Genomic DNA, 26,751 nt, shown 5'->3' on the forward strand with positions numbered 1-26,751 from the left:
CATTAAGAATAAATGCTTCTAAGATTAACAATACAGCAATTTAAGTCATTACACAAATGATTCATTGTTATAAAAACACTAACAAGAAATTTGCAATAATCCCCTTACCAATGGCTGCTGCCCAAGCCAGGGGAACAATAAGCTGTTCTCGGCTCAATCGAGCTGCATACTAATAGGATGATTATGAGGCCTAATTATCAGATGGCACTTGTCGAAAAGAAGCCGCGCAGTTTGCCCCGAGGACAAAATGCAAAACAGAGACAAACTGTTGTTTCTGCTGAAAAGCCATCAAGGAGCGTCTCGATTTTTATTGCATCGCTGGTTAGAAGTCAAGATGACACTTCTGTAGATGGCAGAAGGAGAACATAACATCACGCACCCACTGTGCGGTAAAAGATTAATGTACACACTGCTATATGGGCTCTGCTATATTTAGACTAGTTGTTTGTGTTTAAAGGTTTTTCCTATGGGTTTTTAGTAGCTGTCATTACACCTGCTCTGGGAATGAAGGGAGAAATTAGCATTGATTGCTCGACTTGCACATTTACAATAATGTTTATTAATGTGCGCTGTCACTGTCATTTTAAGTCATATAACTGAGTTCATGAATAAAGAACCCTACAGTAAATTACATCGGCCAAAAATGTGATTTGACTATTCATTTAATTCATGAATGGATTAATCACATGTCAAGGATTATATGAAAAAAGTCTACAAAGTCAGCAGGATTTTGTTTGGGATACTGAATGAGTTTGTGTAATAATTGTGTGTGTGTGTGTGTGTGTGTGCCTGTGTGTGTGTGTGTGTGTGTGTGTGTCTTTATTTGTGACACAAATTGGGTCTACTGTAATGGGGAATGTGGAGTAGAAAAAGGTTGAGTAGAGTCTCATGTCAATTCTCATAATAGTTACAAATAAACAATACAATCAAAATTGCACTAATGCTGCTTTCATTACCTTCTTCTTTAACCATCTACCTGTTTTTATTTTGGCTGCTGTTGCTGCCAGAGAGTGATTCACAAGCATCAGGAGGGAGATTCGCCACATCTCCAATCTCACACACTGTTAATAATTCAGCATTTAATATAAAAACAGGCAGGCTGTCCGGGAGGAAACAATAGCAGTAAATTATTGATATCTGTCTCTCCTCTCTGGATTAGAAGATGGTGATATAGAGTAAAAAAGAATAGAAATTCAATCTGGAACAATTTTCTTCTGCCCCTGAAGAACTATCCTCTGACCTCAGATGTATTGAACTAAAATAACAGTTATTATTGCAGCCATCAAAGAAGTAAGAATGTGCCTAGAATACAAATTTAATGAATAGGCAAATGAAAGTGTTTCAGCCAGCTTCTGTTCTCTATTCTGCCTCCAGATCTTTTTCATTTCTCACACATTTTATGTTAGTGATAGTAATGCCTGGAAGAAGAGGCTCCCTGAGGCTTTAGCTGCCTTTTCTCCAATTACCACCAATGTCACCTCTTTTTTTTTTCCTCTCATGATTCCTTTTTCATTTTTTTCTGCCAATCTGAACCCTGCGTGTCCCTCTGCCCACTTCTTTGTCTTTTCTGAGTGTCTCTTTCTCTTGTCGCCCATAGGCTAAACGGTGGAGGGTGAAATTTAAAGAGAGAGAGGCAAACACAAATATATGCCACTTACACGCGCATGCACCCACACACCCACACACAATTTGAGGTCCTAAATTTAAAGTCAAATTTTCTGCTGCATGACCATTTTTTCTCCGAGATATAAGCCATGATATAGATCGCTCTGCTGCCAGGTGTAGTGCTGATGCCTGTGATTGTGTTGACAATCAGCTGAAAGTAGATACAGCAGTATAGAGAGGAGACGTCGTCATATGAGTTTCATGTGATTGGTACCTTGTAACAGCGTTTCAAGGCCTTCGAGCTAATCTGAGCCAGGATCTGAACATTTCTCCAGAGAGACGATGCAGCACACGGTGAAGGACACTGTGTCATCTACAATAAACTACACACACACACACACACATACACCCACACATCACAACGCCTTTACAAAGCCCATCGGAAACTAAACATATAAAACATAAAACAATTCAACTTGTTTAAAATAAAATACAGTAGCCTGATCATAGTGTGAATAATTGATGTATACAGGAGAATTAAAAGGCAAGATCGGAAAGAGTGTTTCATTGTTTAATCCTCTTTACTGTACAGCAATGAATGTCTTATAAATATGTCTTCTTGTGAATATTGTGGAACTGTTTTATTGGTTGTACTCTAAATGCAGTGCCAAAAGAAAAATCACCAGAAATAAATCGGCATATGGCCCTGCTGTCATCACCTATAGCTCACAATCACACCCACACCCCCCCTGTTGAATACAACGCCGTATGTGCCTGTTTGTTGGAGCCTGTGCATGAATGTGTGTATATGCCTTTGATTGTGGGTCTAGTCAGTTATACGCATAAGAAGCAGAAAGTTGCAGTGTAAAAGATAAAAACGTCAAAACACACACAGAGCAGAGACAAGGTTCCATGTCTCAATTCTTCTCTCTATAGCCATCCATCATCACTTCCCTGCATTGTATTCTGTTACTCAAAGAGTTGAAGCTCAATCTGTAAATACAGTACAGATGCCATTTGGGTGTACGGGAAATTTGAAGCAGTAGATACACTTCAATTCACTGACATATTTTTATTTGAGTCAAGCAATTCAGTCAATAAAAAAAATCTATTTGAATCCATCACTTCAGCCTGATGTGGTTCCTTTCTAGATAAATGCCAAGCGGTCAGCTCTGACTGATCGCTTTCACAGCAGCGACTGGCTGATCTGCTGGCAGACAGCCAAACCTGGGTATTAGGCTTCTCATTGCTGATTAATAACAATAACTTACCTAATAACAGAGGGTAGATTATGGATTTAAAAGCCATGCTAATGCTAAATAAATACACCAAACCCTTGAGGCCTCGACAGCTGATTTCTAATCAACGCAAACAAGATCTCATTACATTCCCATGCCTCACATGCTTCAGATTGTTGAGCTCAGCTATGTATGTGATCTCCAGTTATGTACCAGGCATGAGCCAGATTATACGATCTATGCTTTCTGTTATTTTAACCTTAAAATTGTATTCTCTTTGGTGTAAAGGAAAAAAACTATTCTGTGGTCCTCTTCAGAATTGGCATTAGGCTTCTGTCTGTCTTTGAAGACGTAGAGATCACAGCATGCTCTGGTCATTCTCATTACACTGGCAGCACACTCATAAGTTATGGAGATCAGTAGATCATTGCCAAGGCCAGAACAGATGTGCACACATATTTAAAGTCACTCGTAAAGGAACAGACTGAGACAGTGATGCAAGGTTGTTGACTTCAGGATTCACGGGAGCCCTAATGAGCCTGATCCCCAGCTCACTCACAGACCAGTACTTTTGTTGTATATATACTGACTGACGTTGCTAACATGACACAGATCATGACTTTTTGCTACTTGTTGTGTCATATCATTTGTTGTCTTGTTTTATCTGATTGCATGTGTGGGAAAAAATAAATAGAAACACATTACTCTTACAGTTTATTGTCTAGTAGATTCAAAAAGTTTTGGTGAAGAAAAACAAACAAGTTTGTGTGTTGAAGGCTAATAGCTTCAGGAATAAAGGGATAGTGGGCTAATTCCAATAATGAATGCAAGCACGAGGGTCATGTGGATTCTGAGGAGAAAGACAGTCTAAATAAGTTCCTCTCCTTTAACCTTCTCCTTTAACCTTCTCTCCTTAAACCTTCTCCCTGATCCAGCCCCACCAAAAACATCAACATTTCATCATTTTATATCCTATACTTACACCAAAGCCCCTATATCCTCTGCCCCTTCTCTCCTCCTTCACATCTTAAATCCTGTTTTGCCAGAACTAAATTTACACCAGTGGAAATCACATCATCCGAGACTCTTTAAAACGGCCAAAATCTAAAAATACCATTCCTGCATGAGCCACATCTTAACCTGAACTCCTCACCCTCTCCTAGCACCACAACAGATACCTCTCTCCCCCTCTCTTCCTAACCTCCTCCCCATCTTTCCTCTCCTTCATTCAGGCAAGATCTAATTCACCAATGAATAATGGATGGATGGATGGATGGATGGATAGATAGGAGACTTTCATCTATTAAGGTCTCTCTCTCTTTCTCTCTCTCTCTCTCTGTCTTTCTCTTGCAGGATGGCTGTAGTGCTAATGCAGGGCAACATGCATTGGAGATGAGCCCAGGGACCTCCTACTCAGTCTGTTTGTCTGTCTGCTGCCTGAAGGATCTCTCTCTTTCTCTCTGATTCTGTCTCTTTCAAACTGGACATCCACAATACTATTCAGTTCATTTATTGTTGTTTTTCATTGTTTCCTTTTCTTTACTCTTTCTTAATAATCAAAGCAGAAATAAAAGACAATACTGCCCATGTCTCCTCATCCAGGTCCTCATCCAATTACCTCTCACATTTTTCATTGTTCATTACCTCCGTTCGATTAGTGCCTGACCTTGGGATAGTGATCCTGGGTTTGTATTGACCCTGACCCCCATGCTTCCCTCCCCTCTAATACTGTCAAAAGCCTCATGAAAGGACCAATCTCACAATCCACCTCCTTCATTTAATGCTTTGGAGGATATGTGCTGCTTTAAATGCACCCTGAAAGCTCAACCTGCTAAGGTGAAAAGAAAAAAATATCCCTTCGGTTCTATTATGGATGCTCATACTCAAGGAATTTCCTGCTTTGATTGCAATTAGTTACTTAAATTTGGTAAGATCTTGATCTCAAGGTGGTCTATTTTTGGACTAATAATATCTGTTCTTTAAAGGACTTCATACATTTTTTCTGAAGAATCAAAAATTGCCTGGTTTGAAGCAAAGAACAATACCTAAAAGGCAGCCTAATAATTGACAACGTTATTTTACAACAATAGGGTAAGGTATTAAAGCAGCAAAGTCATTTATCAACCTATAAGCTTCAAAATATTTTATAGGGCCAATCAATTCTTCTTACTCAATTAGAGCGGCTATGTTTTAATGGCACTCCATATGATTTGGTGTGATTGGAGTGTTCCACCCATCTATCTACATGGAGCCCAAATTAATGACAAAAAGACAAACCGACCCCCCACCAAAAAACAACAATTAGCTCTTTGAGTGGAGCACAGGCAGCAGCTTGTCAAAGAGCCTATCAATAATGCAGGCTGGTGGGAGACCCTGGCTGACACCCGACAGTCCTTCTTAACCCCACCTTCCTTTCTACCTGTCTGTCTGTCGTCCATCTGTCTCCCCAACATCCACTGCTTTTCTCACCTTAGTGCCTACCTGACCTTCTGCCAGAATATGTCTGTCCTTCTACAAACACACAGAGGTGTATGTGTTTCTACAGCCTTGCTGCCCAGGTTTTGTGTGTATCCTTGAGCTTTTGGGCCTGGGGAGACTGACTGTATATGTGTACATGCATTTAATTATTTACTTTTCCAAGATGAATAAAGGTTATTCATAATTCATAAAATATACCAGTGTGTTGACTCACTGCATGTCCTCTAGGCCATGTTTATTGTGTGGTTGCATTTTGGAGAATTTCTCATTCTTTAATTGGACAAACATGGCTTTCTGTGTTATTGAAAAAAGCAAGCCGACAAATGTGTGCTCCAGTGTACTTGTTAAGTGATATTCTAGTGTTTGTTTTGTGTTATATTTATGGAAAAAATGTGCAGGAATTAGTAGGAATCTCACGATACGCTCACCCTACCTTGTTTGTTAGCTCAGCTCATTAGCAAATAGGCCAGTCAACGTATTAGCCTTTGGGCACAGACGGTATAACTGTATCATTTTGCTAAATAAGCTTTAGCTAACAAATTTCTCTTCTCAACAGCTCCACCCTCTTCTCCAAATATGCTCACCCCTTGGTTCAGAAAACCAAGATTGGCTTTTGTTTACTGACAGCCAAACCAAACTGATGAAAAAGGCGGTCAACGTGTGACGTAGAGTAACCATGGCTATAAGTCCAAAATAGACAAAGTATTCATGTGTATATTGATAGGCTATGAACCACAAATAATTCGATAATTTAGAATTTAATAAGAGAGAGAGAAAAAAAAGATGCTGCTCATTTTTTGCTGTCTGAAAATGAAAGAAATCAAAATGCTGTTCTATGCAGGGGGCGAGGACAGACGCAGAGGGGAACCCACAACAGTAATAACAGCTGCTGTTCCACCATACACGCCAGCAGAATAATAATCAGCACTGGATCACCCAAGCTTCAACCAACCTGTTATCATGTTCGTCAACAGCCGCAGACAAAATGGCCGACGAGCGACGACATGAACGAAAGAAAATAGCAGAATAAGTGCTGTGCAAGAGGTGTAGTTTAGGTAATTTGTGGCTTTGATTCATGTTTCAGCTCTATTAAGTAGATCAGGTGTGATGACTCAGACGGACACAAAGACACCTGTAAGATGGGTGCTCATAGAGCTGGAAAAGAAGCGACAGCCTGCATGTTTACTGTTATGTTTTAATACACAATCAACCAAGTTAAAGCGACAAAAAATGTGTCCAGGGGCGTGTGAGAACAAAAGCCAAAATGGCAGAGAAAAGGGCAACCGTGGTTGTGGTTTCTGAGATTGGAAAATAAACATCACCATGATTCCATCCATACATCCAATCAGAAAGGTATTTTTCCTGTTGTTCTTTTTGTCTGCCGTAAAACTGTTAAGTTTGTCATGACAGGAACTGTTTATTAGATCACATAAACACAAACAGTCTGTCCTGGGATTGGTAAGACACAGAACTAGACACACCAGGATGCGTTCAATGACTGTTATTCAGTTTTCTCTATACCCTATTATTTAATATGAAAATTATGACATCAATATGGGTGTTACCTCTAAAAGTAAGCCATATTTTTGAAAGAGATACATCAACAAAGTTTGTTTTTTGTTTTTATTTTTTTAAGAAAACCATTATTTGAAGTTCCTCTTTTGGTCCTTATGTTTCCAATTCTGTGTATTTTCAATTGCCTTTAATATTGAGTATAAAGCACTTTGTTAGAATGGTTTTGATTCCGTATACAAATTAAAGGAGCAATATGTAACTCAAACATTTAAAACTCAGCATTTAAAATTGGTACTGCAGTCAAAACACAATGGACAGAATTGTCTCCCCCACGCCCTCCTCCCCAGAGTCAATGCACATGTTGGTTGCCATGTCACGGACGTGGAAGCTTCTGCATTTAGCCAGCTCTGCGTCATTAGAAAAATACTGAGGCTTTTTAGGTCGGGTAATATCAGTTAAATCTTAACCAGTTCACTTCAACTTACCATATTTCCGTAATGTCTGAAGATATGGTAAAGGACATCTTATGATTTAATTCAGTAGATCTCTTATTGCTCTTTGAAATGTACTACTGTCATTATCTTTAATATTATCAACCAACTATGTGAAATCTGTTTTGCCATGTAGACCCATAAATTAGAGATCAACATTCACAGATTGCACAGTGCAGTGTTTTCATAAACATCACTTTTAAGACAGTTTTAGTTTGCTCAGCAGAATACATGTAAGGTGCAACATATTTGCATTTCAGCGAGCTGTATAATGAGATTGTCAGAGCGCGTGTGTGGGTTGAATGAGACCTTGCCTCAATTAAGACATGTTCAACGCCAAAAAAGGTTTACAACTTGCATATTCATTAACATCTTTATCTTGTCTTTTAAAGGGATAGGACAGAGATCCCAAAAGTTGATAATAAACTAAATAACATTGTTATTTCATAAATATAGGAGGCTTCACGAACCATTTTTTGTAAATCTATTTTAATAGAGTTGGTTGAGCAATTCTTCACCACACACAGAGGCATTGAAAGCTATTTTCACATCACTGCTTTTTTACAGTTATTGATTTGGCTGCATAAAACATGAAAAGCCCTGAAGAGATGAGGAAAACTGACAACCAAGCCACAAGGCAGTGGTGAAAATAAGGCAAACTTTTATTCTGAAAAAGACGCTTTACTATAAAACCAAATATACGACGATAGATAAGAAATCATCCAGTCATTTTTTTTCTCTTCCTTTGTCTGTTGTATCTTGTACATGCAGACCCTTATGACTCAGAGGAAAATCCATTCTCTGGAGCTGTAAGTCAATAACGTAGCACCCCACTCCCCTACTCAGACAGTGTGTATGTGCAGTGTGTGTGTATGTGCAGTGCGTGTGTGTGTGCGTGTGTGTGCGTGTGCGTGGGAGTATAGGTTTAAGCCCCACCCTTATTCCCAGTGTGACTCAAACAGTCCCATCACTGCCATCTTCCCACAGCTCCTCCTTTACTCCAGCTCAGCACAGATACCATCTCAATAATAGAATTTACAGAGCAGCAGAATGAGAGGCACAATGAATGAATGGATGAATGAATGGATGAATGGGTGAGAGAGGGAATAAATGAATGACACAGAGTGAAACCTCCCATTTGTTTGGGGATTAATAACATGTATTATGATATAGATAAAGGCATGTATGGCATGTAGAGAATATATTACAATCACACTCATAGATCATGCCGTGTGTAAGCCATTGTTCTCGTATCCCTGCAATAATGAGAGGTCTAATTGAATTAGATTGTGTTATAACTCATTGTAATGGTTGGAACAGGGCGATCCAGAGATCCAACCAGCTGTTCTCTCTGTTGCCGTCCGCTGGCTCCACACAGCACAGAGACAGGTGTGTTTTAATTACAGCTTCACAGGGACCAATAGAGGGACAGAAACAGTGAATACAAAGAATTGAAATGAGGGGTCAAGGGTCATGTGCAGGAACATAGCTATGCTTATTCAAATGTGTCATTGCAAGTTTGTCTAGAACAAGCTCTATTAATCCATACTTCTCAAATAAAATGACAAATGGGATTAAAATAGAGCACAAACAGGAGCTTGTTCAGTGCTATAGAGGATGTAATGGAAAAAGAGAGATAATAAAACACTAATGGAGAGATCAAATATACATATCTTGTTGGCCATGTAGTGACAATCTAAAAACCTTTTAAAGATCCACATGTAAAGGCCCTGACAGTGGCTTTGAAGTGCTGCCTGTTCAGCGTTGTGTCTATCTACCACACTGCTCTATCAGGTGCAGCAGGGTGTCCAGTGAGAGAGCAAAGTGGATATAACCCGGTAAACTGTCTCCCTCAGGCAAAAGGGGAGCATCCTCTGAATACCAAAAATGCTGCTTTTTGTAATGAATGAGGCAGGAGACACAGAGAGAGGGAGAGAGAGGCTCACCCTTTAACCAAATCCACATAACTGATCTATCGCTGAAGGGAACTGATTCAATTTAATGACCAAGGTTTAAAGTATAGTGCTTCAATTTCATAGTGTTTGAAGGTGCAACGGTAAAATGAAACGTTTATTAGTCATTTTTAAAGACCATGGCATATTGTTTGATTGCCAAATAAAAATGTCAGCACTTTTAATTGCATTTATTGGTCTATGAGCTGAAAGGGAAATTCATAATTAATTAGAGGGGCAACAGATGACAAATCAGGAACTAACTGAGTAATTGAACTGAATAATTGATCATGTGATAGTTAATGGGATTCTGTGTGTTTTGGACTGTAAGTCAGGCAAAACATAAATAGGAAACCATTACCATGGGACATCCAAATTCAATTCAATTCATTTGGAAAATTTAATTCAGATTTATCGATAATCATGATCATTGTTGTAGATCAACTGGTTTTCTATCGGCATACCGCTGACAGAGAATCAAACTGTTCACACTCCGTCCACCAAAGTAAAAACAAACAGCAATATAAGTGCAAACTATTTTTTCCAATATCATTCTGTCCCAGATTAAATGTAATCATGTGGCAGAGATAGAGAGTGTGAGAGAGTGCTGCAGTAAACTTGGACTTTATAACACCCGCTAATCTGGTTTCTCTTATGAAAAGTCAACAAAACCTCGGCCACAGGGGAGAGCACTACAGGCTAACTAACACTGTTTGTCTGCTGCTGTTTTCATTGCAGCCACTTTGTCTCTCACATAAAAACAGAAAGACAGACAAATGTCGGCTATCTTCACTGATATCTTTTAAAACACAATGCCATTGTTCATTCTCTTTGTTGGCTGCTTCAGTGTTTTGGTAACATCCCGTACATGTGTTGGAGAAAAAATAAGGTGTGAGAACCACACAAATCAATCTGATTCAGTAGGGAATGTTAAAACGTCACAACGGTACAAGATGATTGACACAGTATGACTTCCAAACTGATTGATCGATCCTGTCTCTATGAGTAAGACACCCTCACCTATCTTGCAATAGGCTGACAGAAACAGAGCAGTGACCCATGAGTACAGCTAAGACCTGAGACAGGACGTGATTTATCATCCATGTTGAGCTGTGAGCGCTGCTAACAGCCTCTGGAGACAGTTTTCAAACAGGAGTCAGCTCATATGTTATCATAGAACAAGACCTGTGTGCTTTAGAGACACAAATGCAAGATACACTATTTACACAATGAGTGTCCATGTACACTTTTATACACATTTAATGACTCATTTAAATAATAAATTCTGAGGACCAACTACAGCCAAAAAAGTATTCAACGAATATCTGAAAGTGATCTTTGCACCTGAAGCTGACACACACATGCACGCAAACACACACACAAACTTCACTTCCACAGTCACACACAGTGAAGACTCAATAAACGAAGCCTCCACTCTGCAGCTAAATTAAGTTGTTTACCTCCACAAATGGGTGTCTAAAATAAAAACGAATGGTTAACATTCCTTCCCTCAGCACGCATCACTTGCAGTCCAATGCCAGGGATTAATTATAGCAAGTGGCCTTCCTTATCTTTGCTGTTGAGCAAAGACACTCAGCACTGCATGGCCGTTGAACTCCAGCTCTGCTCTGCCACATGGGCTAATGACACTCATGTTGTTTTCAGTTCAGTACAAGAGTGAAAAGCATCTTTTAAACAACAGCAAACATACAAAATAAAAGCTTTTTCACACCACCAAACTTTGAACTTCACTTCAAGGCGTGTTTTCACTCATATCTTCCATCCATTATTTCATGCTGGACGAAAACCTAATTTAATAAGATAGGATAGACTTTATGAATAATTAGATAGGAAGTAAAGTTTTAGTTATTAGACATGATCTGGTTGAGTCACAGTGTATAGAGAGACTGGCAGCCTGAGAGCAATGATTTCCACCTATCTTTAGCAGATGAAGAGCTGTTATTCTAGGGAAGCCCAAACAGGCCCCAGGCAGAGAGCACTGAGAAGTGTGTGTCTGTGAGGATGTGTCAGCTTGTCTGGGTTTGCTAATCCAAACAAGGGGTCTACTTACTTTCTATGGATGGGGCTTGGTCCTGAGCCGCATACAGCATTTCCTTAAATGCCTGATGAGAAAATGAGACATAAAAAATGATTAACACTGCACAAATTGCATCTTAAGTAAACACAGAAGTAAAAAAAAAAAAAAAAAAGTTTACAGTACAGCATGAGGCACGACACAACTGTCTGCTCCATCTGGGTTCATAGTAGCATTTAAACCATCTGAAGCCATTTGAGAGCCATTAACTAAACTCTAGTTCTCCATATGGGAGGATTACAGCAACCGCCACACAGCTGTTGAACCACACCACACAAACCCTGTAGTTTTAATAATCTCATTACCTCTGCGTAACAGCTAAAAGAACTAAGAACATATAGGAAGGAACAAAAACGTTATATCTTGGTTGCTGTATTTGTTCACTCAGTTTTCTCCATCACTGATCTTCATTTTTTACCTGCTTGAATAAAAGTGTGCTGCTTCTAAAATCAGTAACAATAAGCAAATATAGAGGACATGTTAAGATTTGACAAACTTTAAAAAAACTGACAAACAAGTAAAACTAATTGGAAATTTAATGGGAAAAATAAACACAGTAGTTTAAATAACATTATTATGTCCAAAGAATCGAGAAGTTTATTTCATCAATCTGTTTAATTAAAATAGCAGTTTGGAAGACAATGAGCGATATAGAGAGGCAAAAACAAAGACAGACACAAAGCACAGAGAGAGAGAGAGAGATAGCTACAGTGGTTTAATGATGTTCCTCTGCAATAAGATTGATCTGGAAGATAATGCAAACTGACAGATAATTGCATGCTGGCTCATCTGACATTTCAGAGGCGATCAGAAAAAAAGACAGCGACTGAATCCAATTTCCAAAGAAAGATTTCTTTCAATCTAAACTGCCCCAGCCAAATAGAAATAAAAATTCATATAAACTTTAACTTTGAGCACATATTAAATCATTAGGTTAAATGTTTATATTTACAGTTTATTAACAGTGGAATCTGCAGCATGTGCTAAACTTCCCAGTCATTTTCCATTCCCATTCAACTCATGTTGTCAGTAAATAAAATCTGTCATCCAAATCTGACCACCTGCATGTTTTCTTCCTTTATCCACAGATCAAACTGCTCTCTGTCCAGGTTTCTAATGTAACCCTCTGCTTTTGTAACACAGCACTGAGAGGGCAGTGTGAGTAATCCTGTGTGTGGGTGGAAACCACTCAGAAACTCCTGTACATTAGCAGCAGCCTGCACTGTTGATGCTTCAGCCCCTGTGTGACTGACATGCACATTGAGGCTGTAATGCAAACTACAGTAACATTAAACTTGTGTGTAGCATTGTCTCTGATGTGTCTAATAAAGATCACAATTACACTGCAAACACAAACCCATTAATTAAGTTTGTCCCAGTCCTGGATGACCTCTATAAGCTAAAAGCCCCCTGCCCACCCCTCTGACTAAAAGGTGGGAAATAAGACGTTCAGATTCAGACAGGGAGCCATCGCCATGGTGATGGCTGTGATGGGAAAAGGGGGGTGGGGCAGCTCTTTGGGGAATCGGGATAAACCTTTAGGCTTGGCAGTAATCAGTGATGAAACCTGTAGACAATAACTAAGCCAAGCCTGATGGGGCCATCAGTTTGAATGACCATGCATTAGTGTGATGATGATACATACTCAGTAAACCAAACATGTGTGTAACACAAGGACCAGACTTGAGTCCCTGTGTCCGACTGGCTCTGCAGAGTGTGCAGTCAACTGGATTCTTTAATAACTGTGACATGTCGAGTGGACCCCAACCAAAATATTAGCTCACGATGGTCAAATCTCTCCTCAACGATGCTTGAGATGACTCTCCATGTGCTTGAGGAGATCACACCGTGTGCACTAACAGCCTGAAGAAATCTCTGTCTCAAGTAAAAAAAAATAAAAAAAACGATAGATCACTTGAATCTGTGTCTGAGTGGATCCCTGCTTGTAGAAAGAGAAGTGGAGAGGATGCAGGGAGGGGAGATGGGGAGTAGAGGGCAGGTCTGGTCTGGGACCAGATGTCCTCCCAGTGGGGGAGGAACGATGAGGTGAGGATGGAGGGAAGTAGGGAGGTATAGAAAAGGGGGATTCTAAGCAGTAAACATGCCATGCCTGTTGTAATCTTAATGATGTTAAACATGCTAATAAATCATAGCTTCATAGTACAAATCATAGATGATGTGAGGAATATTGTATGTTTTATGTCTCAGTTCCATTGTCTCCCACATTACAACGCTTGCAGTGCTGTTTTAGGCATTTTAACGACATCACTCTGATTAGTAAGAGCTGTACTAACTTGCCCTTTGAACGAGCAACACTCAAGAACTGAAATCACACAGACACCTGCTTTTCCTTGTATTGTATCGCTCTGCTAGTTTGAATTGTAAATGTGAGTCTCTACATGCACTCTCCTCCTCCTCATCTAAGCTTACACGAGTGATTAGACTGCAGAGGTAAACGCATAAGTGGCCTTGTTCTGTCGCCCACACACCTGCATCTGCATCTCTCACTCTTTCTGTATACCTCTAATGTTCAATACACATTAGGAATTCAGTATACATCTGAATTCAACAGTTGACAAGCCTCATCTTCTGCACACATCTTACATCATCCAAGCAAGTTTGCTTTGAAAGAGACACCCTTCAATATTAAGAAAAATAAATGTAATCATTTATAAAACAGCTTTTTAAAATATTTTTGCGCAGAATAATTAATGCAACATCTAAAGACAGATCCTCTCTCTATTGATCGATATCCCCTGCCCTTTAGAAGAAGCATAGCAAACAGCTGATTAGCATATAGGTTTATAACTACAATCCCACAGGATGAAGCACACGCCTAATTAGTCTATCACTCCATCGCCTTGTCAATTCGTTCATGGTCACACTGGAGTGCCTTACTACCTAAACTATGCACATGCTGGCACAGCCACTTTGCCGCATCCTTCTCATCTGCATAGAAACGGGCTGACCAATCTAAATAGACAGTTTGCCACACAATAGCGCGCTCTAAAAAAAGGAGGAGAGTGAGAAGCGGGCTGTAGGTTAATTAATCCAACTGGCACACAATGGCAAGAATATCACTTTTAAATACAATCAATTAGGATGTGGGCAGCTGTAATATTGCACAGATACAAGTGTGGAAGTGTCACTACTGCATAGACGATGGGAAATAACACATGTTAATGGAATAATTTGTCACCATGTTATTTATGAGACTTACAACTGTGTAACAATGCAGCACATTGTTAGATACAACGGGGCTACACCTCTGCGGGATAATTTATGCTAGGCTGTTGGTGATGGCTATATAAGGGCAAACGCTGCTTATGGTGCAGCACAGCAGCATATCAAGGCTTTGCATTTTTTCGAATGACATGAAAATAGATTTCTTCTTAAGTCTGTCTTATCTCAGTGACCCACTTCACTCAAATCAACTGACTTCATATATTGCAGATAGCTTTGTGTGTCAATCTCTTCTGACTTTTTCGAGAGAGTATGAAGGCACTGAGTATGATGTCCACTATCGGCAGGTGAGAGCTCTCTCTATGTCCCACCCACCCACTCAGGAGGAGATGGTGTTTCTAGGTCAGACAAAGACTGAAGGCAACAACAGTGACACATATACAAACAAACCCACCTTTTCAGTGAACCCTATATATTATTCAGATTTGAGGATGACAAACCGTATGAATAGGGGTCTGACCGGTGTTGTTCTTCATAATTCAACAACAGCTACACGTGTTGAAACATGTCTTGAAGAAGGAAGGGTTTTTGGGATGGAAAAGAAAGTCCTGGGCTCCATGTGAGTCTGCTATTGATGGTCAGCTACAATCTGTTTTATCATTTTTCTTTTTAATAAAATCTTTAAAAAAAAAAAAAGGGCTCAATGTTAATTTATAAAGTCATTCAACCTTTAATGCTCACAAAATAAAGATTAGAAAAAACATGCAATGCTGTTATCAAGAGCTCATTTGACTTAAATATTTATCAAATAGCAAAAAATTATTGTAAAAGTCAATTTCAGGATTTTTATACTCCACATAACTGAACAGTAACACTAAGCCAAATGACAGAAGAAATCTATCATCATCCATCTCAGGTCAGCGAGTGCGCTGCTGAAAACTGGAGGTGTAAAATGGCTGGTATGTCCGTGCATCTGTCCCTGTGCTGACTGTGTGTCAGTCTGTAAAGACCACATACAGGCTGGGCATGTTATTTTAATGCTCTTTTCTGAATAAATAAATACAAAAGTAGTGTTGTCTTGTTTTCAGTTTATCTACCACACATCTGACATCTCTTTATTTTTTGGCACTTGAGCTATGTTTTGGTGAAGATGTTTTAATTACACAAGGATGACAGCATATCATTCCTGACAGCCCACACAGATCCAAATGTCTGCTGTTGCTATTATCCAACTTATTAATAACATTCAGGGCATGTTTCTGAAGTAAAACCAGTGCATTGAGCGTCTGCTGAGTCTGGGACTCAGGCTGCTGATGTTGAAGAGAACAGAGTCTTTGTCTATAATTCATAGAGCTAAATGGAACCCAGCAGCCTGTCCTGTCACTGCACGTCTGCACTAAAGCTCTTAATGTAGAGCCAGCAAGGCAAAGAAGTGGGGTGTGAAACTAAAATACTCCTCAAGTACTGTACACCAGCCAACAAAGAGCATGTTTGCACACAGAGGTCTTTTTTTAAATCCACAGACATCAGAAACCAGACAGGATATACCCTGTTATATAAAATATTGCAGGCTGACTCCTGGAGACAACCATCCCAGTTCAATTGTGAAAAATGTTATCAACTTATCAATTACATCCAGATATCACTCCTTTTGAAAATGTAAAAAACAAGAATAATCATTGAAAAACATCAATTTAATAAGAAATTAAAGCTGGCTGTGAATTTGTTTGTACTTGGTCTGAGTATTGCAAAAAACAAAAGAAAGATGCTGGAAGTGAAATTATTTAAGCTATTGACAATATAGCCCCCCCTTTATTTTAAATATGCACCCCCTCAATTATATGAAGATGATGGCCTTACTGCAAAAATAATAAAATAAAACGTGAATATAGCAAAGACAATGTTAAAGATAAACACACAAAGCAGTTAAGAATATGAATAATTAATAGGTTAGAATTTTGTGAAATATTTATCCAATAAATGTTATTACAAAATCAGATTTTTTTTAATGGATTTAATTTCATCAATAAGCATTTTATTCTGTTAATTTATAGTCTTTGTTAACTCAACAAAAAGCTATAAAAAGCATTGAGTGCTCCCTGTGGCTCTTAACACCCGCAGTCATTTTCTCTACATAAACAAAAGGACATCCCTTATCATTCTCTTCCGTTATTGATCCCTGGAGAAGAATCATTCAAACTGAGAAAAAATATATTTACAGGGTTTTAAAATGTGCCATAATTAAAGAATAACTCCTTTCTTCCACTTCCACCAATAGATTTGTAGGAGTTGTGTCTTTCTCATATTCCATCATATTCACAGGGCGTTTATTTCTAATATAAATTCCACTTTACCTCATACTGAAGATACTGTTTCCTCCACTCTGGAGTGATGTGGGACGAAAGATGCTCCGCGAATTTCATTTTGCCGGAACAAGTGTCCCCTCAAACCTCCGTTAAATCCGAGAGCGGCTGTCTTCCTCCTCCTCGTCGACGCGACTTTTGTTATTTCAGTGAACTTGCTGGCTCAACATGCAGCGCGTCAGCCCGGCGCACTCCGCTGCTCTTTACTCCACTTCTGGCTCGTCCCGGTCAGTGCAAATCCCGTCCCGCATACTACTCTACGGGAGGGACGACAACAGCAACTGTGGCCTTTCTTCACAGGTGGTCAGACGGCAGAAAAGCGGAACCGGGTGAGAGTGGCTCAGTGACTTTGCTCCGTCCCTCCCTGGGCAGGTCTGGGGACATTGCAGTCCGCCATCAAATTGAGCCACAGCGACGTGGTTGCGTCAGCAGAGCGCGCGGTAGCACCGGGCGTAGTTGGGACCTCCTGTGAAAAGTACAAGTCCGGGGAATCTGTTCTTTCACAGTTCATCCAAACAAGAAGTCCAGAAGGCTACCGATCTTGTTTAACTTGTTTGAGTCTCAGTTGAATAGCACATTGTTGTGTTTGGTTTGCTGGGATACAGTGATGGATATCAAAACACTTTCCCTTCTTCTGTAAGATCATGTGCGTCCGACCCACTACTCCATCCAGCAATCATGATTTCAAACATGCCTTCCTCTGGAAAGGCAGAGGTAGACTATGGGAGAACAGCAGGTTATAACAGGATACCACGTTGTTAGGATATATTTTAAAGGGATATTATGTTGTCCATATTTTAAAGGGATATTATGTTGTCCATATTTTAAAGGGATATTATGTTATCCATATTTTAAAGGGATATTATGTTGTCCATATTTTAAAGGGATATTATGTTGTCTATATTTTAAAGGGATATTATGTTATCCATATTTCAAAGGGATATTATGTTGTCTATATTTTAAAGTGCAATGAAATCTAATGACAGCCGACCTACACTCTTAACAAGTAACATAATGTCATTCTGAGTCTGTGTCAGAAGAATGCAAAGTTTTCTTTTTTCTTAAGCGTTGCGGTGACTCGCCTGTTGCAGACGGATCATGTTGTAATTTATCATTAGGCCAATAGCAACATCTGGTGGACAAACTGAGTCCATGCATTTTGCCCTCAGTGTGTCTGGGCTGAAACATTTGTCAACTAAAACATTCACATAATAACGATATGAGCTCTACTGGATGGTTAATGGCATTAGATGACAGGCGATTAATTGGACATAGAGCCTGCTGTCAAACTGGACTCACCTTACGGAGGAGTTGTAGTTGAAAGAGAAACCAAGGCAACCAAAGGCTGAATTAACCAAACCTGTAACCAGGCAACCATGGAGCTACCTAACGAGCAAAAACAACGGCTGTTAGTGACATTTTTCTTTGCTAAAAAAACCAAAACACATATGTACTTAAAACAGTTTTTATTTTCTGTCTCCGTTCTTCTCTTTATTAAGCCCAAGAGGCCCGTACGAAAACGGAACCATTTTTTCTCAAGGTAATGTTTTCTTGTCCGGTGCTTTGACTTGACAGGACCAGCGACGGACCAGCTGGAGAAACAAATCCGTCTGTCACGGAATCTAAACGGAAAACGGATTAAAAGACGAAGTCGCCACTGATTTACCCCATGAATATACACTTTAAAGCAGCCGCTCAACGTCGGTGCTAAACATTTTGTAAGGACCCCCCCTCACGCGTCGTCTCTGACGTTACGCCTACGTTGTAAACAATAATAACAATGGCATCTGGGTCGCCGTCGTCTTCTCCGGACACTGCGACTGGCTCAGGTACAGACCCAGCCCGGCCCGACACAGGGGAGCCCCTTGGTGGAGCAGGTTCAGACTCGGACTCAGACCTGGGTCTTGGTAAATTTGACTGCAGCGCTATGGAGATGGGTGACCGACTGGAGGGAGAGGAGCTTGAGCTGGAGTTTGTGTCTGCAGCTGACCGGGTTCGAGATCTGGTTCAGACCGCCAGCAGGGATCAGCTGCTCTACCTGTACGCACGGTATAAACAGGTGAGTGTGGGGAGAAGATGCAGTTTTTGTTATGCTGGCCAATTTGAACTCATCAGCCTTGTCACTAGGCACATGTTGTGTTTAAACAACACTCAGTGAATCCCCAACATTCCTGTATCATCATTGTTTTTGACAGGCCCAAACCTCTGAGTGTTCTTGTCTGGTGTTAACCCTTCTGAATAAAACTGGATGAGATTAATCACTCAGGCTTTCTTTCTTTTAGGCTAAGGTGGGTAAGTGCAATACACAGAAACCTGGCTTCTTTGACTTTGAAGGACAAAGAAAATGGTAGGTGGCATGAAATCTGATGCAGAATTTCAAATATGCATTTGTTTAAGATGTATGCGATTGAATTTGTTGTATTGTAAATGACACTGGGTGTGAGTGAGTGTGTGAGTCATAGAGGACGAGAAGGAGCTCCTGTTACAACACATGGCACTTATCAAGTTGCACATCAGTAAACAGCTGTGGGTTATAATTGTAAATTATGTTGTGATCTCTTTTGCAGGCAAGCCTGGAAGCAGCTTGGAGACATGGACACAGAGCAGGCAATGCAGGAGTACATTTCCTGTGTGAATGTGTTAGACCCTGAAGGCTGCACAAAGGTAATGAGAACCATTTATGATAAATTAAATCTGATTTCCAAAAGCTTATCACAGTTGTATACTACAACATAATGTACTAAAGTGTGCAATGTTGTACCATTCTGTGTTAAAATATATTGGTCATTTCCAAAGTTTTGCAATAAATAGATTGAAGTGGTATTCATTTATTGACTGGCCTATGGTTAGAGCAGGAAAAGGGATGTTTGATAAATGCTCTTCTGCATTTTATTTACATGAATGTCAGGCTAGGTCATTTATATCTGATGTGCTGTCTTCATTATGTCTCATTAAGAGATCAACATTGTTAGAATTGTACCCATGTGATAATACTGAACTGAATGACAAATACTGAGAGAATGCTATCTAAAAGAAAAGCTGACATTTCAGCTTGTGATTCTTGGCTACTAAGCTACGCAATCTTGCAAAACGTCAAATCCCGCCCAGCTGACTGACACATCGTGTTACCTCAAACTAAACTTCAAGACATTTTAAATGAACATTAGTTTGCACCTAAGCCCTGCTGCAAAGATGAAAAACATGACAAACACAGAATCTGTCATTTTCCTCTAAGATGCATTTTGTATTTTTGCCAGTAGAGGTCAGCATTACTGTGTCAATGTGTCCCATGCCTTTTAAAGTAGCTCTTTTTTTCTGAGCATGAAAAATACATGAGTAGATTATGTCTTCCTCCTCAATGGCTGTCATTTTGGGATATGAATAATGCAAAAAACTGTCAAAGTCTGGCTGTAGAGATGTGACAGTGTGTATAGTGACTAAAGAGAGACTGTTTACATCCCTGCACGGCCTCTTGTCATGTCAAGGTACCGTGTCAGGAGACTTGTGTTGCCATGGACATGTTGTCCTTTGGGGCGGCAGCAGCATCATTCAGTTGCAACAACAAATTTGTGCTGCCTTTCCAGTTTGGGAGGGAATATTTAATTGTGGGGATGAAAAAAAAAATTGTCACATTAAAATTAGTTATGAGTAATAATAAACATAGACATAATACATGTAACAACAGTTCATACTGTAAAACGTCTCAGTTCTTTAAGGCACTTATTTTTAAAGAATGATCTTAATGTAAGAACAGTGAAGATTATTTCATTTATAATTTCTTAGAAAAGTTTATTCTGAAACACTTCGCTCACACATGGAGGGTTGTTTAATAAAAAAATATATTTTTTAAATTTAGATGATTGCTCTTAGGCCAGAAAATAACTTAATTGTTACCTAATTGTTTCTGCATTGTTTTGAGAAAGATTCGTAACATGCTGCTTAATTTCATCCATCTTATTTAATCAATGAAAAAATCCAGACTTGAATGATCGTAACGTCACGTTTATTTTATATCTAATACTACCATGCCAAAGTGAGGCTGCAGCTTCTGTATAATATGATGATGTGTCCAGTTTTTGTTCTCATTGTTCAAATTGGTAGCAAGCCATACAAGTTGTTTTCCAAACAAACAATGAGATCTTGACATTTAAAATATTATCCAAGACATTTTATGTTATTTTAGATTAAATTAACCAGGAGAACCTCATAGAGAGGAAGAATCTCAATAACAAGAGTGTCCTGGCCAAGAGGGGCAGCTGCTCAATAAACAAGTTACAGACATAAAACACAGGTCAACATGTCCTGATTCACAGAGAAGAACAATAACTTTATAAAGCTGGTTCTTGTTAAAAGGGTGTGAAGTTGCCATGGTTTTAATGATTTAAAAAGCATCACTGGGATGTAGGTGGGAATGTTAGCAAGTAGTATAGTAGTTAGAGAGCTTTTTACATTTTTAATTGCTGAAGGGGTTACACAATTCATTTTAAACAAGTTGCATTGGTAAAAATTCATGTTCAAGTTTAGTTAGACAGAAATACCAACAGTTCAGATTGTGAGGTGCATGCAGCCTTTTACAGGGTTTTACTTTGATCAGTGATGGTCAGTCTGGCGGCTTGACTCACATTGTGTATGAAAAAAAATACTGAAGTGAGATGAATAGACTGAGAATGTTTTCTTATTTGACAAAACAGTTCTTGATATAGTTTATTTTTGGTGGACATAATATGCAGTTTAAAAAACAGTTAAATTGATGTATATTGTATCGAAATTCTCAGCAAATCGCGAAATGTTTAAAATCGAAATAATATCGTATCGTGACTCAAGTATCGTGATGATATCGTATGGGGGGGGGGGGGTCTCTGGTGATTCCCACCCCTAATAGTGGTATACTGGATGCATTCATTGTCACATTATGCTCTACAGGCCCAGCCCTGTAGAGATGGATTTTTTCTCAGATTCCCTTCAACTCTTCATTACGGCCCTTGTCCTCTTTTTGAATCCTTCCCCAGGCACTCTTTTCTTTAGCTGATTCCCCCTAGCGTTCCTCGCCTTCCTTATTTATTTATCTTTAATAGCGTCACTGTCTTTCACATGTCCAGTTCTGACACGTTCTTTTCTTTTTGGCTCTAGTGCAGAGCAATACTCGCTGACTCTGCCCCTCAGCTGCACAATGCCAGCAGAGAGACAGACGCACAAATGCCTGCCCTCTTGAAAAGAAGCTGATTGTATTAGTGTTAACAAAGCACCATAGCATGGCAGTGGCTATTCTTTTGGAGGCACAGTCAAATGGTGTAAGTCGGAGTGCAGAGACAGAATACCAGGGGAGAGAATAATAGGTCAAATTTGACCTCTGTTCCTGCCTCAATTGTTAAGCAGACTCTGGCTTTATATTGCATTATACTTTAGAGGAGGCAGGGTTGGTGCATCAGCGAATATTCTGAGTTTCTGAAGTAAATTAGGTTCTTTCCAAAAGTGCACGCACAGTTGTTTTGGTCCTCTTGTCATGTTCTCCCCCACTCTGGGTATCTTCTGAAATCCGATTTGTGTGTCTTTCTTTGTAAGTCAACGTTGGTCATTGAAGAATAGGCCAGGTAATAAGTCTTGGCTGAGCTGAATGTAATATGGAATTCCATGAAAAAATACAGACGATTTTACAAGAGTGACATTTTAAGGCACTATGAACTTTTTATTGGGCTTGCGGGTATTGATGGGAATTTATTACATATGAGGTCATGTCCAAAGCCCCCATAGCATTTTTATCAAAACAGAATTTATCCTTTGGTCTGTCTCATGCATCAGCAAAACCTCTGGCTTTTGTGGGAAATGTACAGGTACATCCCCGAATGGTGAATAGGTGCACTCAACCCCTTTGTGCTGCGTGAAGCACACTAAACAAATAGGTCAGTACCTCTGTTCACTTGGAAAAGAAAGCACAGGCTGTTATCAGAGGACAAACTAGAAGAGGTCGGTGATTGACAGAAGCTATCTTTAAACAAGGTATCAGGTGGATATAGCTCTTTAATGTGTGAGCATCTTTTATTTTGGCAGGAAAGACGAGGAGCAGAAAGAAGAACAGGCTTTGGAGGAGCAGCAGTCAGCTCTCTGTACCAGGAAGAGATGATCAGGTATTTACATCAGAAGTCACACGCACACACACACACACACACACACACACACACACACACTGTTATACACCAGAAACAAGCTACTACCTTGAATATACAAGGAAAGCAGTAACGTCTTACAGACTTTTACATACAAATGTTGTGGATTATTGCCTTTGTACAAATCTAGTAAACTCTCTTTATTTAAGGTTAGGTTGTCTTTTTAACAAAAATACAGTACCTGTTTTTCTTCCTTGCTTATGAGGGTGTGGGTACAGACTCCGATTTTCTCCTCCACCTGTGAATCACCACGTAATGAACGCTAAGGTCAACCTGGTCTGAGTCTGACTTTGTTAACTGCTGATCTTGATGCTCTGTTTGATTATGTCCAACAGACCAGAACTGCAGTTAGTGTCGTGGCACAGTTGTGATTTATGTTAATGAAAAATCTCCATTTACCTCTGCAGACTTACTCGAGCTTAAAACGCTCATCTTCATTTCAATGAAAAAGGAGCTCTTTTGGAGATGAAAATGAGATGTGTGAATCCTGCAGGTTTTCCCTCTAAATGGCTATATGTCATTAGTATGCACTGACTTAAAAAAAAGAGCCAGGCTGAGTCTCCCCTTTTTAATTACGTTACGATTCAGGGGGCCCTTTTGGGGGGAGGAGGGGTGATGAAGACATGGTGGGAACAGCAGAGGACGGTAGGTGCAGAAGGATTCCCAGAACGACGCTCCTCTCTGTGATATCCTGTAGCACTGATGCCCTGAGGGATGCCAGCACGGAAGAAGTTATTTACATGGCACGCACACACGCTTATGCATTATACGTCAACGCCATTGCATTCAAATTCATGCATAACCTGCTGGAACTGTCACACTCACTGCTCTGCTGCGTTTCAATTTCCTCTTTCTCGAACACACACATTCACACACTCCATATTAAACATCCAAGAACCTGTTAACCATACAGAGTTAATTGCATTGCTCACCGCTCATCTAGATCTCTGTGTGAGTGTGTGTGAGTGTGTGTGAGCGTGTGTGAGCGTGTGTGAGCGTGTGTGAGCGTGTGTGAGCGTGTGTGCGCGTGTGTGAGCGTGTGTGCGCGCGTGTGTGTGTGTATTGACATACGCAGGATTGATTAGCAATATCCCTGGACTAGTGAGCTGATCAGTGTGTGATTGAAGAGGCTTTGAATGCAACATTTGTAATTCTCTCTCCCACCTTGAAAGGAGATTCTGATAAACACTGCAGGCTTTGTTGTCTGGACGTTTATCTGGGAGCTGTTGCTGAGTTATTTGAGTTTTCATTGTTTCTTCTACTTCCATGGAGCTCAGCCACGTTGGGATCCTATAGAGGATGTGTTGACGGATTGTGTACACCTGGGTGTGTGTGTGTGTGTGATGGTGGTGGTGTTGGTCAGGGTGAAGCTCAGGCCAGGTAGATGAGTGTTCTCCAACACAGTGGCCAGTTAAGCCTGATGGATGAGGGACATATCTGCAGCTACACCAGAGTCACACGTGTGAGCATTCTACACTCATATTACACACACACACACACACACACACACACACACACACACACACACACACGCACAGGCACACACACGCACAGGCACACACACGCACAGGCACACACAAACCCTTGATACCCCAGTTGTTGTGATGACAGAGTAGCCTGTGACCTTCCCAGCATGCTTTGCGGAGCTCTTGATCTCACGTCTTTTACAGGACCAACATTTATCATTTGTTTCCTTATAGCCTGTATGTGTGTGTGTGTGTGTCTCCCTTTTGGATTAATTATCATTAATAGGTATTTGTTTTTTATGCAGTACTTATAAATATATAAATATATGATATATATTGATATAGATTTTGAGCTGTATATAAGTTAGCACATGTCAGTTGTAAGTCAGGTTAGCCCTGTCTTACCATCGACGAAAGACTGATGAGCTGGCCTATTGATTAGTTGCCGGGGGAGACGGATGGCGGCCACACATCAGGGACACTCGGGGTCACCATGGCCATCAGACAAGGGAGTGGGTGTGGCCCTGCGTGGAGACTCATGAATAAACATAGCACTGGTAATCAGGAGTATGTAAATGAATGTGCTCATACATAAGCCAGCAGCGATAAAAGTGTAATGAGTTATTCATAATTCATCACAGGCTGATGAGGAAGGAAGAGGGAGGGAACGAACTAGAGAATTGGCAGAAGCGTGTAGATGAAAAGCTGAAGAAAGAGAAGTACAGAGGTTCATTAATGAACAAATAGAAGACAAAACTTTGTTTGTGTCTGCCGTTTGCTGACAATACAACTTGTTGCTTGAGACTTGTTTCTCCACAGGGGGTCGAGTTGTAGTTTATCAAGCTGTTTCTGGAGAGAGGGCTGTTGTTGGAGGTCACTCCAGTCAAGAGACATTTATTTCTATTTTTGTCTAGAACAACCCTGACCTGTGTTTGTTCAAACAGATCTATGGAGAACAAAAATTACTAACACTTACACATTACAGATATAGATGGCCTACAAGCACTGATCCTTGTATATATATATGTATATATATATATATATATATATATATATATATATCCTGCTGCTCTTTAGGTTTGGAGTATTCAGGACAGGCAGTTTATTAGGTAACTTTACCATAGTTCAACATCAGTAACTTAATGCCATTTGTTTTGGGAAAAAAAGCTCCTTTGCTTTTTTCACTGAAGGTTAATTTGTTGTTATTTCATGGGCGATTAAATGTCTTTATGTCGTTGGGAAGTAGCAGGGGGTTCATAACTCCCTTATGGCTACAAGTGCAAAATGTAACAGTTATCTTAACACATAATGAGAAAAAAAAACAAAGGCAGAAAGGGGAGCCACTAGATGGCAGAGGTGTGGAGAACGTACAGAACACAAAATGTATAAATAAATTAAGAGGCTGTGAGAGGGGATACTTTAACAAGAACAATGACACTTTCCAGGACATTGTCAGTGAGTGTAGTCCATTCCCTATTTCAACTTGACTTCTGTGTTTCATCCTATCAGAGGAGTCGTTTCAAGTTACTGAACCCCTCTCTATGTTGTAATACTTCTCAGTGGTTCTTTATTCATTAATTATTTATTTTGGTGTTCTCTGCTCTGCAGCTTTTACAGATCAACTTCTTTTAATAATTGTACGACTGGAACCTGCGCACGTTATGCACCTCAGCACTTTCACCCATATACTGTGCATTTGCACTTTGTATGTTTTATGTATTGTCTGTCCACGTACTCAACAGAAAGCTTTACACCGTCCTCAATATTCATGCAGGTAACAGCCCATGGTTTTTTGTGTGTCTTGAGTCGGGCTTGATCTGAACGTCTCATGAGTCCCAGTATGGCAAAGCGATCTTGCATCAGAGACAGAAACTGGGGTTTGGCCTCTGGGATCTCTGACATACTGCGTGCGAGTGAGTGGTAAAGCTGCGGGTATGCAGGCTGCAGTCAGACAATAGAGCACAAAATTCAATTAATGTGAATGGCTGTCCTGGGTAAGCGGGAGGGGAAGGCGTAAAGCTCTAAATGAGATTTCACCCCTTCTCTCCCCTTCACCCTACAGCCCTGTTTCACCACCAACCTGCCCACCACCCCCCCATCCCTCCGCACTCTTTCATGTCCCCAATGCCAGGAAGTGATTAGAGACAGAGATATAATCAGAGGTGGGATGGTGCCACTGTGTGTCTGGGTGTGTGTGTGTG

At 40.1% G+C, this 26,751-nt stretch overlaps 2 protein-coding genes across 2 annotated transcripts in view; one reads left to right on the forward strand and one right to left on the reverse strand.

The window, feature by feature from the left end:
• Window positions 1–17,568, reverse strand: part of xpr1a (xenotropic and polytropic retrovirus receptor 1a) — a 72,502-nt gene extending 54,934 nt beyond the window's left edge. Inside the window, exons 1-2 of the mRNA XM_020631805.3 lie at window positions 16,912–17,568; window positions 11,351–11,402 (exon numbers count right to left, since the gene is read on the reverse strand). Of these exons, the coding sequence (XP_020487461.1) occupies window positions 11,351–11,402; window positions 16,912–16,980 (121 nt within the window). The 5' untranslated portion in view covers window positions 16,981–17,568. The remainder of the gene's footprint in view (window positions 1–11,350; window positions 11,403–16,911) is intronic.
• Window positions 17,569–18,495: 927 nt separating this feature from the next.
• The window catches only part of acbd6 (acyl-CoA binding domain containing 6), a 32,297-nt gene continuing 24,041 nt past the window's right edge, over window positions 18,496–26,751 (forward strand). Inside the window, exons 1-4 of the mRNA XM_020631751.3 lie at window positions 18,496–18,979; window positions 19,203–19,267; window positions 19,488–19,584; window positions 22,969–23,045. Of these exons, the coding sequence (XP_020487407.1) occupies window positions 18,701–18,979; window positions 19,203–19,267; window positions 19,488–19,584; window positions 22,969–23,045 (518 nt within the window). The 5' untranslated portion in view covers window positions 18,496–18,700. The remainder of the gene's footprint in view (window positions 18,980–19,202; window positions 19,268–19,487; window positions 19,585–22,968; window positions 23,046–26,751) is intronic.

Source organism: Labrus bergylta, chromosome 6 (genome assembly GCF_963930695.1).
Source record: "Labrus bergylta chromosome 6, fLabBer1.1, whole genome shotgun sequence".
Taxonomy (NCBI): domain Eukaryota; kingdom Metazoa; phylum Chordata; class Actinopteri; order Labriformes; family Labridae; genus Labrus; species Labrus bergylta.